This window comes from Heterodontus francisci, chromosome 30 (assembly GCF_036365525.1).
Source record: "Heterodontus francisci isolate sHetFra1 chromosome 30, sHetFra1.hap1, whole genome shotgun sequence".
Lineage (NCBI taxonomy): Eukaryota > Metazoa > Chordata > Chondrichthyes > Heterodontiformes > Heterodontidae > Heterodontus > Heterodontus francisci.
The window spans coordinates 34,728,706-34,744,006 of NC_090400.1; the positions used below are offsets into that span (position 1 = coordinate 34,728,706).

The 15,301-nt window shown below is 38.2% G+C and overlaps 1 protein-coding gene across 4 annotated transcripts in view; it reads right to left on the bottom strand.

Annotated features, from left to right (window-relative positions):
• The window catches only part of usp32 (ubiquitin specific peptidase 32), a 257,320-nt gene that overhangs the window by 11,069 nt on the left and 230,950 nt on the right, over window positions 1-15,301 (bottom strand). For 3 of the 4 annotated variants that reach the window (XM_068010358.1, XM_068010355.1, XM_068010359.1), the window contains 10 exons: window positions 13,346-13,497; window positions 12,821-12,932; window positions 11,682-11,893; window positions 10,481-10,665; window positions 8,547-8,633; window positions 7,844-7,964; window positions 7,419-7,610; window positions 6,768-7,014; window positions 5,971-6,440; window positions 107-199 (listed from right to left, as the gene is read on the bottom strand). In XM_068010358.1, coding sequence (XP_067866459.1) covers window positions 107-199; window positions 5,971-6,440; window positions 6,768-7,014; window positions 7,419-7,610; window positions 7,844-7,964; window positions 8,547-8,633; window positions 10,481-10,665; window positions 11,682-11,893; window positions 12,821-12,932; window positions 13,346-13,497 — 1,871 coding nt within the window. The remainder of the gene's footprint in view (window positions 1-106; window positions 200-5,970; window positions 6,441-6,767; window positions 7,015-7,418; window positions 7,611-7,843; window positions 7,965-8,546; window positions 8,634-10,480; window positions 10,666-11,681; window positions 11,894-12,820; window positions 12,933-13,345; window positions 13,498-15,301) is intronic. The other variant, XM_068010356.1, reaches the window with a different exon arrangement.

Consider the following 15,301-nt stretch of genomic DNA (forward strand, 5'->3'; position numbering starts at 1 on the left):
GATATATGTTGAGATACTGGAATGACTGTACTGCATTTACACAATTTTCAGCAGTTTTATAGGTGAAAGGATAGGCAGATAACACAGAACTGCTCCATTAACTTACCTTACAGCTACTATCATTGTAGCAGTACCACTTTTCATTGGGGTTTTTGGCATATGTGACGTAGTGGCCTCCTCCCAAGATTCCTGAATGGCACTGAAAAATTTAAAAAAAAAAGATTTTATTTGGAAACAGGTTTTATTAGATGCATCAGAAATTATCTTCTCAGAAAATATGCAATTAAGTATCACCAGCAATATTGACATACATCGAAAATGAAGTAATTCAGAAAATGACAAGAATGGAATGCAACAGAGTATAAGGTTCAAGCAGTTTTTTTTAAAATGTCACATTTATGTTTGAGCTTTTAGAACTTTCTTATACAAGGAAAGAGTGCAAATATTCCCATTGGAAAATTAACTTAGTTTACCAGAACTAACACACTAGAAGAGAGATCATAAATAATGAAATTTAGATTGGTTTTTATTTCCCATTAACCACTCATCCAAAATATTTAGGTTCGATAGGTGATACCCAACATGGCTTCAGAAAAGAGATCATCTGTGACAAATCCAATCTAATTTTTTGAAGACACTAGAATGGTGGATCAGGAAAATTCAATATCTAGTTAAGTTTCCAAAAAGCCTTTGATAAAGTGCCTCACAGGAGGCTATGCGCCAAAAATGAATTCCTATGGTGCCAAGGGTGATACTATGAGATTGATCACAAATTAGCTGTTGGACCATAAGCAAAAGGGCTTTAAATGGGATTACTTCCCACTGAGGTCTGATCACTATTGTGGTGCCCCAGGTCCATGGTTCGGACTCTGTTTATAATGTTCAAGAATCTGGAGGAGAACATCGATAGTGGCATTATTAATCTGTCAATGACATTAAACTATCCGGTAGAGTTAAGACCTTAAAAACGGGGAATAGAGAGCAACTGGATTTAGATAGATTGTGGAAGTGCACTCAAAATAACAATCATCTTCCAATATAAATGTGCAGTTATGTATGTAGGTATACAGAATTCAGAGAATAAAGCATGAGTGAGTATAGGTTAATAGTGACAGGAAGTGAAAGAGAATTGGGAGTAATCACTGACCGCTGCTCAAAGGTTCAAGTACAGTGTCACGAGGCTGCAGCCAAAGGAAGCAGGGTCTTGGGCTGTACTGCCCGAACTGTTCAGTATAAAAGTTCAAGCCACGATAATAGGGTTGTGCAAATTTTTGATGAGACCTCAACTGGAGTACTTTAGCCCCCCTCATCCCCATCACAAAGATGGCATTCTGGCACTCAAGGTACAGGCGGCACAGTGGCGCAGTGGTTAGCACCGCAGCCTCACAGCTCCAGCGACCTGGGTTCAATTCTGGGCACTGCCTGTGGGGAGTTTGCAAGTTCTCCCTGTGTCTGCGTGGGTTTCCTCCGGGTGCTCTGGTTTCCTCCCACATGCCAAAGACTTGCAGGTTGATAGGTTAATTGGCCATTATAAATTGCCCCTAGTATAGGTAGGTGGCAGGGAAATATAGGGACAGGTGTGGTAGGAATATGGAATTAGTGTAGGATTAGTATAAATGGGTGGTTGATGGTCGCACAGACTCGGTGGGCCGAAGGGCCTGTTTCAGTGCTGTATCTCAAACTCTAAAAAGGGCAACAGAATGATCCATGGCCTTACAACAACAACTTGCACTTATATAGTGCCTTTAATTTAGTAAAACATCTCAAAGCCATATACAGAGCATTTTCAAACAGTGAGCCACATAAGGAGATATTAGGGAAGATGGTCAAAGGGGGAAGGCTTTAAGGAGTGTCTTAAAGCAGGAAAGGTAGGTAAAAAGGCAGAGATTTAGGGAGGGAACTCCAGAGCTTAGGGCCTTAGCAATTGAAGGCACAACTACTAATTGTGGAGCAATTAAAATCAGGGATTGAATGTATGGAGCTATGACTATAGACTTCACATTTTTGGTTTGGATTTGATGGAGAGAAAATACGTTTCAGATTTTTAAAATTATTAAGGACATTGATAAAGTGCAAGCAGATTGATTATTTGGAAGTTGCTATCTGTGGAACCTGACTCCAGACATGGTAATAAGATTGAATCCTTGCAGTTCTTCAAAGCAGCGTTGGACACATTTAAAAAAAACGTGATTACATCAGAAAGACAAGTTATTCCAATGGATTTGGTATCTCCTGGGGCTTATTTAATTACTTTTGAAGGGTCGGAGAGATACTTGTGATCGAGGATTCCTGAATTGGCTTAGGATCTTCGTTTGTGGCCTCTTCAAGAATGTGTTCAGGCAAGCAGCCAGGGTGGGTACATGGACTGAGTCCATCAAAGTATGGGGTTAGCCAGTCTGGGTCTAATGACCTATTCCTGACCTAGGGAAATAACTGAAGTGTCAGCCTTCACTCCCCAATAGTTAAATTAGTTTTTGAATATAAAAATGTTGATGGGGTAAATGCAGTGATCATTACAGCTTAAGCATTCATTCCCATGGAATGGAAGGGAGCTGGTTCAATTCCTCGCTGAGCAATATGCTCTTGAGGGGTGGTGGGGGGAGGGGAAGTGAAAAACATCCTGCTTGTGCAGTACTGTGCACCTCCCTCTGTTCAGCTAAAAGGAGTAAAAGTGACGTTCTGTGAGCAAGCTGTCCTGATTGGCAGTCAAGACATAAATCTGGAATCATTTGGAAAATTTGGAAACAAATTAAGATGGCCCTGTCTATTATTCTTCTCCCCTTAGTTTAGTAACTACTGTAACGTAAATAAACATTTTTGTTTGTAATCTATTTTGGTATTGGCTTCTTTAACATGGTACATTAGGAATTAAAAAGCATTTTTCATTGAGAAAATAGCTCAGCTTGTTTATAGTCTCAGAATCTTCTTCTTCTTTGGCCTCCTTGTCTCGAGAGACAATGGGTAAGCGCCTGGAGGTGGTCAGTGGTTTGTGAAGCAGCGCCTGGAGTGGCTATAAAGGCCAATTCTAGAGTGACAGACTCTTCCACAGGTGCTGCAGATAAAATTGGTTGCCGGGGCTGTTTCACAGTTGGCTCTCTCCTTGCGCTTCTGTCCTTTTTCCTGCCAACTGCTAAGTCTCTGACTCAGAATACAGACATATATGACCATGTATTTAAGGCAGGGGTGAAACCATTCAATTCAAATACAAGCATCTTGTGGTTTTATTGTAATTTTTAAAAATCAGTAGCTCCACTTGAGTTTCAGGGACATATTTGAATTGCATATGTCACTTTTGAAAAGCTTCTCAGCTTTCCTAGTTCAAGTTGGATAGTCCACCTTAAGCAGCGAGAGAGGAGCAAAATAGACAGAAAATAGTCATCAACAAGCCACCATGTAAAGGTTAATATTCCAGGATCTTATGTCCAGTCCTGTTTTACAATAGACATTGATGCTATTCAAGGGATCGAGCATGGGATCTTGTCAAACCAGGTACTATTATCAATTGCCTCTGGGAGTTAGGAGTCTCATTTGGTGTTGATGACACTGTACTAAAAGGTAGCTGATGATTGGCAAGAGCTGTACAAGTTAGGGAGTGAAGCCATCAAATGCCATTAACCAGCCTGTCAGCAGATTCATACATGGAACTTAAACTGATTTGCTGACCATTGCTAACTTTCTATAGGATTGGTAGTCAATATTGATGAGTACCAGTGAATCAGAGAAAGAATGTGAACGTAGTCAGTAAACAGATGCCTGCCTCCTATGGAGAGCATTTCATTGAATCACTGGAAAAAATGATAATAGAGAAGGATAAAACTGAATTTTTGACAAGTTCTGAAACTTTTACTTCCGTTCACTAACAAACGGACCTACACTAGTTCACATCCAGTAGACAATCTGTATGTCAATGTTCTTGGTTAAATTACTAATTTTGAATTTACTGTTAAAGCTGTAGTAATTAAAAGTTATACTTATAGAAGGTGTTAGTCAAAAAAGAGTTACAATTAAAATTACAATATTTCAAAATTACATTTTGAAGTTGACTGCATTGTTAATTTTTAAATGTTTCATTATGATTATCATCCATTGCCTGTTTATTTGAAAATGATTGCAGCTTGTGACTGGGCATCCATGAGGCACTGTGGGCCATTAGCAGCAGGAAAATTGTATTCAACCACAATCTAATCATATAGCCCAGCATATCCCTCACTCTACTTTTACTATCAAGCTAGGGGACCAACTCTGGTTCAATGAGGAGTGCAGGGGAGCATGCCAGGAGCAACTCCAGGCATTGGTAATAATTGTGGCTACAAAAGCAGGTCAGAGGCTGCAAATTCTGTGGTGAGTAACTTACCTAACTCCCCAAAGCCTATCCACCTTCTACAAGGCACTAGTCAGGAGTGTGATGGAATACTCTCCATATGCTTGGATTAGTAATGCTCCAACACTTAAGAAGCTCAACACCATTCAGGACAAATTGACTCACTTGATTGGCACCCATCCACCACTTCAAACATTCACTCCCTCCAGCACAGCTACACTGTGGCAGGAGGGTGTACCATCTACAAGATGCACTGTAAACTTGCCAAGGGTCCTTCGACAGCACCTTCTAAACCCACAAGCTCTACCACTTAGAAGAACAAGGGCAAGAGGCGCACCATCTACATGTTCACCTCCACGACATGCATCATCCTGACTTGGAACTATATCACTGTCATTGGGTCAAAATCCTCAAGCTCCCTCTCTTACAGCACTGTGGGCGTATCTACACTACATGCACTGCAGCGGTTCAAGGTGGCAGCTCACCACCACCTGCTCAAGGGCAATTAGGGATGGACAATAATCTTGTCACTGACGCCCACATTCCACGAATGAACAAACAAAAGCATCCTTATACATTGTCTAAATATTACAGCCGATTAAACTAGATACTTGGGGCATGCAATAGGCTAGACTATACTTAAATTTGTATCTATTCAGAAATTATGGCAGGAACTTTACGCCATCCCAACGAGCCAGATGGTGGCCGGGGGCCACTTAAGGGCCTTCGCCCACTTCCACATGGATTTTACTTGTGGCAAATGGGTGTCCTGGAGCTGGGAAAAGCTGCCTGTGAAAACAAAAGGCAGCTGCGATCATCCCGGGGGGGGGCCTGCTCATCGGGCTGCCCCCGCTACCCCTTGCACCCAACACACCCCCTCTTCCCCCAACCAACCACCCTTGCCTCACTGGGGCCCACAACCGATTATCCCCGGCGAGGCAACCAAAACCTACCCGTCTTCCCAGCTCCGTGTCTTCGGCTGGGCTGCAGTCCCAGAAGTGGCCACCACTCCCAGTGGCGCTGCTGGGACTAAGAGCTCAAGCAGGTGGAAGTCCCGCCTCGGAACAATTAAAGCCTGTAAAATGCAGGTCGGATCCCCAGGCGAGGCGGAAGCGGGTTCGCCACCGACTTTTCAGTCGCTGGCTGGCTCCCGTCCACTCAACGTGAAATCCTGGACTGTGTCTAAATATAGCATACTGAAACAGTGAAAGTTGAACGCTAGTAAATTGGGAGCTAGGAAGCAAACAATTTGCCTCTTGATTAGGTTAGTTGAGTTTATATTTCAATCTCAAATAACATGTGCACTCAAGCTTCTTTCAGACAGTGAGTTTAATTAGCCTTGGTTGAGTTGTCTGGGGAAATAAAGAAAGTTTATTCCTGCATTCAATATGACAGGTTAATCAAGAAGCAATATTAATGACATCCTTTAAACAGTGCACAAGCTGGGCAACTTTACCCTACTTAACAAGAGAATGATGTGAGCATAGGAAGCTACCTGGATGGGCTGGGCTGAAAAGCAAAATTAAGTAAAATAAAATGAAACAAAACAGTTAACTATTTATAAACTTAGTATTCATGCTCAATGCATTTTTATATTGATACATTTATTAGAAAACTATCTGCGACAAATTTAAAAATACCGTACTTACAGAAATTGCATATAAGTTATATAGAGGCTTCAAAAGGAGTGGAACTCTTTGGTCATCTGCAGTTACATTTTCATTCATGTGACTTTCACACTCTCCATTCCCGCTGCAATTTCTAAATCCATTCTGTTGTTTATTGTGACACACTCCATTGACTAAAATCAACTCGTCCTGTGCTGTTACAACTTCCTGCATTATTCCCTCATTGTCTCCTCCAGAGCAGTTTGCCTCATCAGTGACATCTACCACTTGGTCAAAATGGGCATTTCTGACATTCTTCATCTCCAATATTTGTTCCAAGTCACAATTATTCTCCTTGCTGTTGTCTAGACTTTCTTTACTGTTTGACAGTTTGTTCTTGCCAAGTTGTGGTAAGCGGAGTCGACTTCTGTTTTTTCCCTGTTTTGGGCTGTTGGTAGGGCTGTTGCTTTTGCTTGATGAGTTATGGTTTTTTCTTCCTGAAGTTGGAGATGCTGAAGTTAAAAACAAAAACTGAAAATAATAATTTTCTCCCCATAAAGTCTGTTTAGTTTATCAAAAGCTCTTATGAAACTAAAATACTTGCTGTAACATTATGACTAGATAAAGTTTTAAAATTTAAATTTATATTGCCATGACAATTGAAAATTGCAGTAAGTCAATTTTTGTATAAATCTAGTCATTAAATAATCATCTCCACCAAAACATTTTAGATTACAACAGGCACTTTCAAATCTAATCCAAACTGAATTTTAGATGACAAGAAGGAGTATGACATAAGAACATAATGTACAGTGAAAACATCACAACAAATTAAGTACCTTTTAAATTCAAAATGCTCAAATTTACACTAGCTTGTAGTTCAACAGAGCCACCAGTCCCTGTTCCCTGGGAGTTTCTCAAATCTGATTTCTTCAGTTCTATTTGTGCAGTCTGCTGTTCCATCTGCACTGAATCCCGTGGTACCAAAAATGCGCTGGGGTCAAAACCTTCACGGGGAAATTTAACAATCTTCTGCGATTTAATCCAACGGCCATTAACAAATTGAAATCTTTTCAAGTGAATTATCTAAAAATAATCAAAATGCGAAGAATACCAGGTTAGTGTACAAAACACAGAAATTACCAGATTTTTGACTTGTACATACTTGACGAGAACTGCCCAAGTAGTCTCTAAAATTTTTCATTGTTTATCAATTTAGTCTTTGCATGTACTCCAAAACCTTATTACCGATAACCTATTGAGTAATGAATGCCCTTTCCAGCTTTCAGAAATCCGCACTTTCTTGCATACAACATTCAGCAAAATGATAAAGTACATTTTTAATGCTGAATATTATGAAGTAAAATTACAAAAATCACAGACCTTGAAGAAAATTAGTTGTCTATTTTATGTAATAGGGAGAAAATGGTATTTTAGTTTTCTGGTGGTTAACTTAACAATTAAAATCAAGTGACTTTTAAGTACAGTACCAGAATTGGTGGAAGCCTCCAGAGATCAAGCTTCTTTGTTGCTAGGCGATGGGTCTTACATTTTGAACAATAATAAAGCTCGTCTTCCCCCAACTCCTCCTCACTAGTGAATGCCCGGAGACAGCTGTCCAAATTAATGGGCTCTGCTTGAGCTCGTCGACTTTGCTCAACGCTTTCATGCTCCTCACAGATCTAGCCATGTAGGACAATTAAAATGCATGGTAATTAGTTATGGTCTCTACAATAATTTTGTGCTGCACAGTACACTACAAAATTATCCATTTGAATGTTGTGGCAGCATCATTTCCAGTTTGGTTGAAGTTATTATTTAGAATATTAGAAAGACAATAAAATCAAGAACATTTATAGTAACAAGAAACATATCGACTAGTAAAATTATCCTATGGATTAAGTTAAATATTTACCCTCTCTTGTGATGTTTGATAGCGTAAATGTAGGGCAGTTGGATCCCAGTCAATTGCTATATAAGCATTCCCAACAGAAGCTCGTTCATCAGAACAGTCAATCTTGCATCCTCTGCAAAATCTGCACCAGAATAAAAGGTAAGCACAAGTGCTATTCAGGATGAAGTGTGCTACAAATGTTAACCGCATCAATAATGGGTCAATAAAGAGCAGAAATTTCAACTTATCATTAAACATTTTCGGCATATTGCTTTACTTTCCTCACTAAAATACTTGATACCTCAAAGAGACTGTGAAACCTGGACAGAGTTAGAAGGTTGATGGTCATAATCAGTTTCATGGCCTTCAAAAATATTGCTCTATGGTGAGCTAAGAGCACTGACATTGGAATACATACAATTTCTCCCACAGTTAGCAAGGGGGTCTTGCCTCTGGATCAGTGATGAGACAATGGCTAGTTAAGATCGACAACTTATCAGTCAAGTAGATGTCAGTCAAGGCTGGGATATAAAACCAGATCTTCTTGCATGTGGAAGTGCAAAACTAATTGACTGGACAAACAATAATAGACCCTTAAATACATAATCATTTTTATGTACAACCTGAGTAAATCATAAAACTCTTGTCTACCTTGCTAATTCTTCATGACAATTCAAATGGTCATTAATGAAATAAAACTGGATAGTTTTTCTTTTCTTCTTACCTGTACCATGAACAACACGAACAAGTATTTCCATCTTTGTTAACAACTCGAAGAGTGAATGGATACTGATAGCCCATACTGTCATCACTGGAATATAAACACACAATATATTAACCTGGAAATCAATACAGTGATACTCACAAAGATAATTTTTAATATTACATTCTGAATTTGAAACTACAAACCTTTGACTCAGGAGCAAGAGTGCTACCATTGAGCCAAGATTGATATCCTGGTAACTTTGATAGTGAAAATTTGTATTAGATAGGTTTGCCATTCTGCATGGTGAATGACACGAAAAAACTGGTAGGGCTTGTTCTCTCTCTAGATCTTCAGCCATTGTGCCATCATCCCAACAGTGTTTTAGGTTAGTCTACAGTGCTCTTGCCCAAAATTGCAAGACCTCATTTCAAAACAAAAATCAAAGCAAATGATAGTGAAATTAGTACGGATCCAATTCTGATTTTCTTGTGTGAAAAAGTGAGATGTGCTCAGATGACCTGTACGAAGGATTAGAATGAGGTAAATTCCAGACCAAGGAAATAATTGTTTGAAAAGGCAGAGCTTATTTGGACTATATAGTTAACGGTGCTTGCAAGCAGTCTGGGTTGAAAGGATAGAACACTGTAGCCCTGATCCTCTGGACCAAACTTCTTGTTATTGTGGTTCTCCACTGAGAACCCGGAATCGCAGGAGAACCATTCATATGAAGATGGGCTTAAACTTGAAATGAGTTTTCTTTTTGGCATTTGGTTTCATTTGGGAGATTTTCAACCTGGATTTTTGCCAGCATAATTAATTAGCGATATAATCAAAATTCCAAATTTGGGAATCCAGAGGGCAATTCCTCTTTGCGTTGTTTGGAGCAGGATGAAAGAAAATTAGGTAGTTTTGATTGCACCAGAGGTGGATGACCCGATAATCCCCAGTACAGCTTCCTGAATATGTCCATGGAAACCTATTTTCACAGGCTCTGTTTCACCAGGAAGGCAGAGACAGAGTTGTGAGGTTTGCTCAAAATTGATCTGCAAATAACCTCAACTGCAGGGATGGCAGTTCCAGTGGCAGGCAAGAAAACTACAGCCCCAAACCGGAATGCCTTAGATAGAAGCAAAGTACTACAGATGCTGGAAATCTGAAATAAAAACAAAAAACGCTGGAAATACTCAGCAGGTCTGGCAATATCTGTGGCGAAAGAAGCAGAATTAATGTTTCAAGTCAGTGACCTTTCATCAGAAATGAGCCTTAGGCTCGTTTTAAGTACATATTATTTCATTACTTTACACTGCTATGAGGTTTTTGTTACGATGCAATGTAACTAGACCCTTTTCTGGCCATTACCATTTATATAACGGTAGCATGTATTGCATTAAAATGATAATATAATTTTTTTTTTTAAATTACCATTTTCACCAAATGGATCACTTGTTCGCATGATTGTAGAATTCTACAAAGGCATCTGTATAGAACTGCGCACTACAGCATAATAAGCATCAAAAACTGTTACTTCAGCTCCCCATGCAAGTCATAAGATGTTGCTAGGCCTTAATGGAATATTGGTCTTTACAAAACTAGCATGGGGACCAGCTGTTGGCCTGCATCCAATGTTCTTTACGAAGCTCCACGGCCGTGCAGCAACCAAGAAGTTCCTACGCAGGCCGAGCACAAGTTGGCTCCTTTAAATTACTGCGCGTGTGTGACTCAAAAAAATTTAAGGGCCTGTACACAACAAAAAACGTTAGCGAGAACATTGGCTGTGTCATCTTCCATCTCCTCCACATTCAGTTGTACTACATGCTACAACATAATCCAGCCTTCTTCTGACAATCAGAAAACATAATGGAAAGTGTGACTGATGTAGACTGCAGCATAGAATCTACAGGTATTGTTCTTACGAGAACCCATTGTGATAAAATGTCGTTATCTCCACTGACCAGTCTTGAGCATGGTTGCTCGCTTCCTGAGGTGGCAGAGGGCTGGCAAGCCGTGAAACTTGTATCCATACAGCATCATAGAGATCCTTCTTGCGGGTATGTACAGTACAGGGCACAATAAGTGGCATACCAAATAAGCTGGGGCGATTTTTCTGTGAGGACAGAAAATACAATTCTGTCCGCATCTGTATAAAAGATAAATATTTGAAGATATAAGCTATAATGGTTACATAATTGTGATCAACAGGATTCCCAAGTATAGCTAGTAAATGGAACTCTTCATAAAAAGAATCAGTGCTTTACCAAAGAACTATAATAACACACATCATTAGCATAAATGGTACAAATGTCCCATCAGATGCTGCGACATGGATTTGTATCTTGATGCTCAGGTTATCATTAGAAAGTATTCACTTTGCTTTTCCCTCCATTATTAATATCTTAAAGAGATGAAAAATTGAATCATGCCAAGCAATTCCTGTGCCCACCATAGTAGTTGACGCTGTTACAGCAAAGAAATAGAACATTGCCTTTTTTTTTTAGCCTGTGATGATTTCAAATATCAAGTGGTATAAAGGGGCACAAATAAAATCAGGACAATAAGCATTGACACTAATATTCTCATCTTCTAAATTTTAGTAGCTGATTTGAACTTGCCAACAAGAGTTAATTTCAGCAGCTCTAGCTTTCTACACGAAATAAGAGATAACTTGGGGGTGCTACTAGTTTAATGTCATTTTAATGATGTGGCTAAGTCCTAGGGCTTAACTGGTTTTAACAAAAACAGCCAGTGGTTTTGGTATTTGGGCTAAGAATAAGCATCAAATTTCAAAAGTATTAGTGCCAGTTTAGAAATGATCAGGTCTGTGAAAGTACAGGAGATAAAATTAATTTTTCATTACAGAAACAAATGTGCTGGAACCTTAAGAGTTATTATATTTTGATCGACCACATACTCAGATATAACATTGTCTATTTACATTTGCTTCTAATTGAGAAATCATGTAAAGTTGTCTCTTCACAGCACACTTCTGCGAACCTTTTACATAACTTCCAAAAATGAAACACTAGAAAATGAATCACTCATATTTTGCAAGATTTGCAATGAGTTGCAATCTTTCTTGCCATAGATTAAAGGTAGAATACGTTTTGAGCGTCATTTTCAATTGAGTTTTTAAACTGCTTTGAAGCATCATCTTACCATTTTTCTGTGAACTGCAATAATGTATCCTATGAAAGGGCTGTCAGTAACTGCTGGCAAATGTCCATTAGGCAGTCCATTAGGGAGATTATTCTCAATCCCAGCTGGCACCACAGTACTAGGAATTCCATTGGGAATGAGGTTTGGCTTCATTGGATTTGCATTTGAAGACTGGTTATGCCTTCCATTACTTAATGGCACCAGAAAGGAATCTGACAAACAAAAGATAATGTGGTTCAAAAGCTTATGTAAAAATTAAAAAAAATAAATTCCAACTTTATTCTTTCTATAAAAATATCAAAATCTATTAAGGTTATCTGCGAGAAATTTCTTCAAAGAATTCCAAAATATTTTTACTGTCCCAGGGATTAACTGGCTAGATATTACGCTTACTGCTAATTGTAGGCAAATGCTTAATGCATTTGTACACCATTCCTCACTGTTATTTTTGTAGAAATGTTAACCAATTTAATAAACAGATTATGGGCTCCATTAGGATAGCAGAGAGACAGAAACTTTACTAAACCTGTTAATATTACTAACAGTAATCTCTAGCCTATTGTAGCATACATTTCTCAAACTGACACCGTAACAAGTTGTCTGAATCAAAATCAAATGAAAGCATTTTCCCTTTACTTTTTATCACATGACAAATAGACCACAACAAAGCCTCCTGCAACCCAGTACAAGCAGTGGTTTTCCTGGATTTTTATCAACACAACTTAGCAATTGGGCCTTAGTTACACAAAGATGAGCCAGATAATGCCAGCTTTCCTTTGCACCAAGCATAATGTTCAAAGATCAAGGAACATCGAAATATGTGTCAGAACTGGTTCTATCAAAGGGTCATAGACCTGAAACATTATTCCTGCCTTACTTTCTCCACAGATGCTGCTTGACCTGCTGAGTGGTTTCAAGATTTTCTGTTCCTATTCCATCTTTTTAATTATGTTGATACTATCGGTATACTATGCAACATTAGCGATATAGAATCTGGTTTACACACAATTGAAGGTGGCAAAATATGAGAATTTACTTTTGAGACTTTATCCCAAAGGTTGCAGATGTTAAATTTTAATACTTTCAATTTATCCACATTGCATTTATGCCAATGCACATCTCAGTGAACTCTTTATTACCGGTTTGTACAGGAGAAGTGGCAGAGGTTGGTGATCCTGGAACAGGGATCTCAAAAGCACACAGAAAACCACTCACTGACAGTCGCACTTTCTGGTTATCCTGAGGAAAATTCTGATTTAAAAAAAAAGATAAAATTTACCATTAGCTTGGTCACTGGTTGATTAACATTTCTATTAGCTGTACAGTTTGCCATTTAAAAAAGCTAAAATGGCTTTTTCATTTGTCAAAATGAAGGTTATATAGAAGGGTGACTCTTCAACCAATTTATACCGTCCGCTTCAATAATCACTCTCCAGTAACTTTTCTCTCAAATCTAACTGCTTTTTCCTCAATTTCCTAAATTTCACTTGTTTCCAACTGTACCCGAAGTTATCACAGTAAAGGATTTACCTGGATTACATTAAGCATTTAAGTTTTAGTTTTAAGTTATAATGAAACATTAAAATTTTATCAATAAAATAAAGTAAGAGTCAAATTCTTTAAGCTAGCTGCCCCATGGTAGTTTCTGCAAAATGCATACTCACTTTTATGTTAGAACCATGAACCTCTCCCAGTAAGATCTGTTCTGACTTCAGTCCACACAAATCACTTAATTGTTTTTTCAGACCTGTATATTTCTCATCCATGTTTAATCGTAAACCATATCGGACAGGAGTGGTGCCATCTAATTTGATAACTGAAAAACAGAACAAAATTCATATCCATATATGAGGACAACTTTCATTCTTTAAGCTTTTAGCAGCGCAGTTCATGCATCAGTTTTGATAACCTTTATTAAATCTAGCTTTCCCATACTCAAGTGTTGAGGTTTGAAAATAGTGAAAATACATTTTAACATTTTCCATCCCCAATTCACTTCTGCTTTCTTCTCAAGGCACAGATTTTATTTATTTTGTACTAAGAATCAGTACCGTGGGTACCAGTCCTCAAGTGCCTTATTCAAAAGAGCACTTTTACCTCCAATTGTCAGTCCACCTAGTATTTCAAAATACACTATTTCTTTCAATTTTTCCTGTATATTATATCTACATACCTATATATAGATATATATATATATAAAAAAAAGTTGTGGTGAGCATTATTGAAACTAAAGTCATTTAAAAATGATCCTGAAATTGTGTTCTACTAAATTAGAAATACACCAATGTATGAACAAATTATAGAATCAGTACAGAAATGATAGTATGTCACAAAAAAATTAGCACTGAATTTATAATTTTAAAAAGTAATGCTTGAGGCAGATATTGAGTGTGAAAATATTCCATCCCATTACAAGAGCAAAATTCAGAACTGCTTTTAAGTCACTGTTGTGTAGGGCCTGATTTTAACTCCGTGCAAGTGAAAATCTCATCTTTGTTATCATGTCACTGACCATCCTGAAATTGTATGCTGGGGCTGGGGAGAATAATGCTTGTTTTACACTTTACTAATAGGATGTAAAGTAGTATAACTGAAACATAAATAACAAGTTTGCAAAATTACTGAAAGTCTTGCAAACATTTGAAAAACAGCCTAGTAAGTAAAGAACAGTAGGATTTCACTGGTGCTCTTGTTGGTTGGTAAGGTTTGGAATGAGGTTAGTTCAGATGTGGAGCTGGTACTTTTAAGAAGCAAAAGAATGACTGAGAAAAAAAGAGGAAGAGACTGAAAACAAATCAACAGGACAGCAAGAGTGTGACAATCATTAACAATGAGGAACAGTGGAGAAAAATGAAACATTCTAAAAATGCTTTTTGGGGTCTGTTTATGTGCTTTATCAAGATATTATGGAATGGAACACAACACTCAATTTCAGCACAAACCACTCCAGACCATATATAAAAACAGGAAGATGCAAATTAAAACTTACTTCATTGTCAGCTAATACTCCCAAACACAGTAGATCACTCCCTATTGCGTTTTCCCATTTTACACAACTGCCATCTTTAACAGCTGAGCTGGCAAGTTAATGTAGAATTGTGGGCAGTTTTGTACTGCGTGTTCCACATCCAATGGAAACTCAATTCACATTGGATTTCTACAGCCAACAGAGGGGGAACTTTAATTTCATCAATAAAGGCTGGATGTGAACCGAAGTTCTCTAATGAAAGGACAATGTATGGACCCACTGTACTATCCAAACAACTTTAACAGTATGACTTTTGGTTTTGAGGGGGTGGGGGAAAGACACAGTACATAGGAAAGAGGGGAAGTCAAAATTAGAGACAAATATATTCACTTCTGAGGGCCGAGGGAAGACATAAGTCAGAATACCTCAACTTTTATTCTGGCAGGCATTTCATTTGGAATTTGAGAGGACTTTTCACGTCAAAAAGTTGAACTATTTTCAATACTGCTTGTGTTTGAAAATAAGCAAGAGTATACTCTTTGTAGCCTTGTAAATATTAACATTTGGATTTTCCCATCAAGTGGTATTCATTAACAAATGTACAGATTGAATGAATTCAATATCAACATAATTTATTGCTGAAAAGGATTTA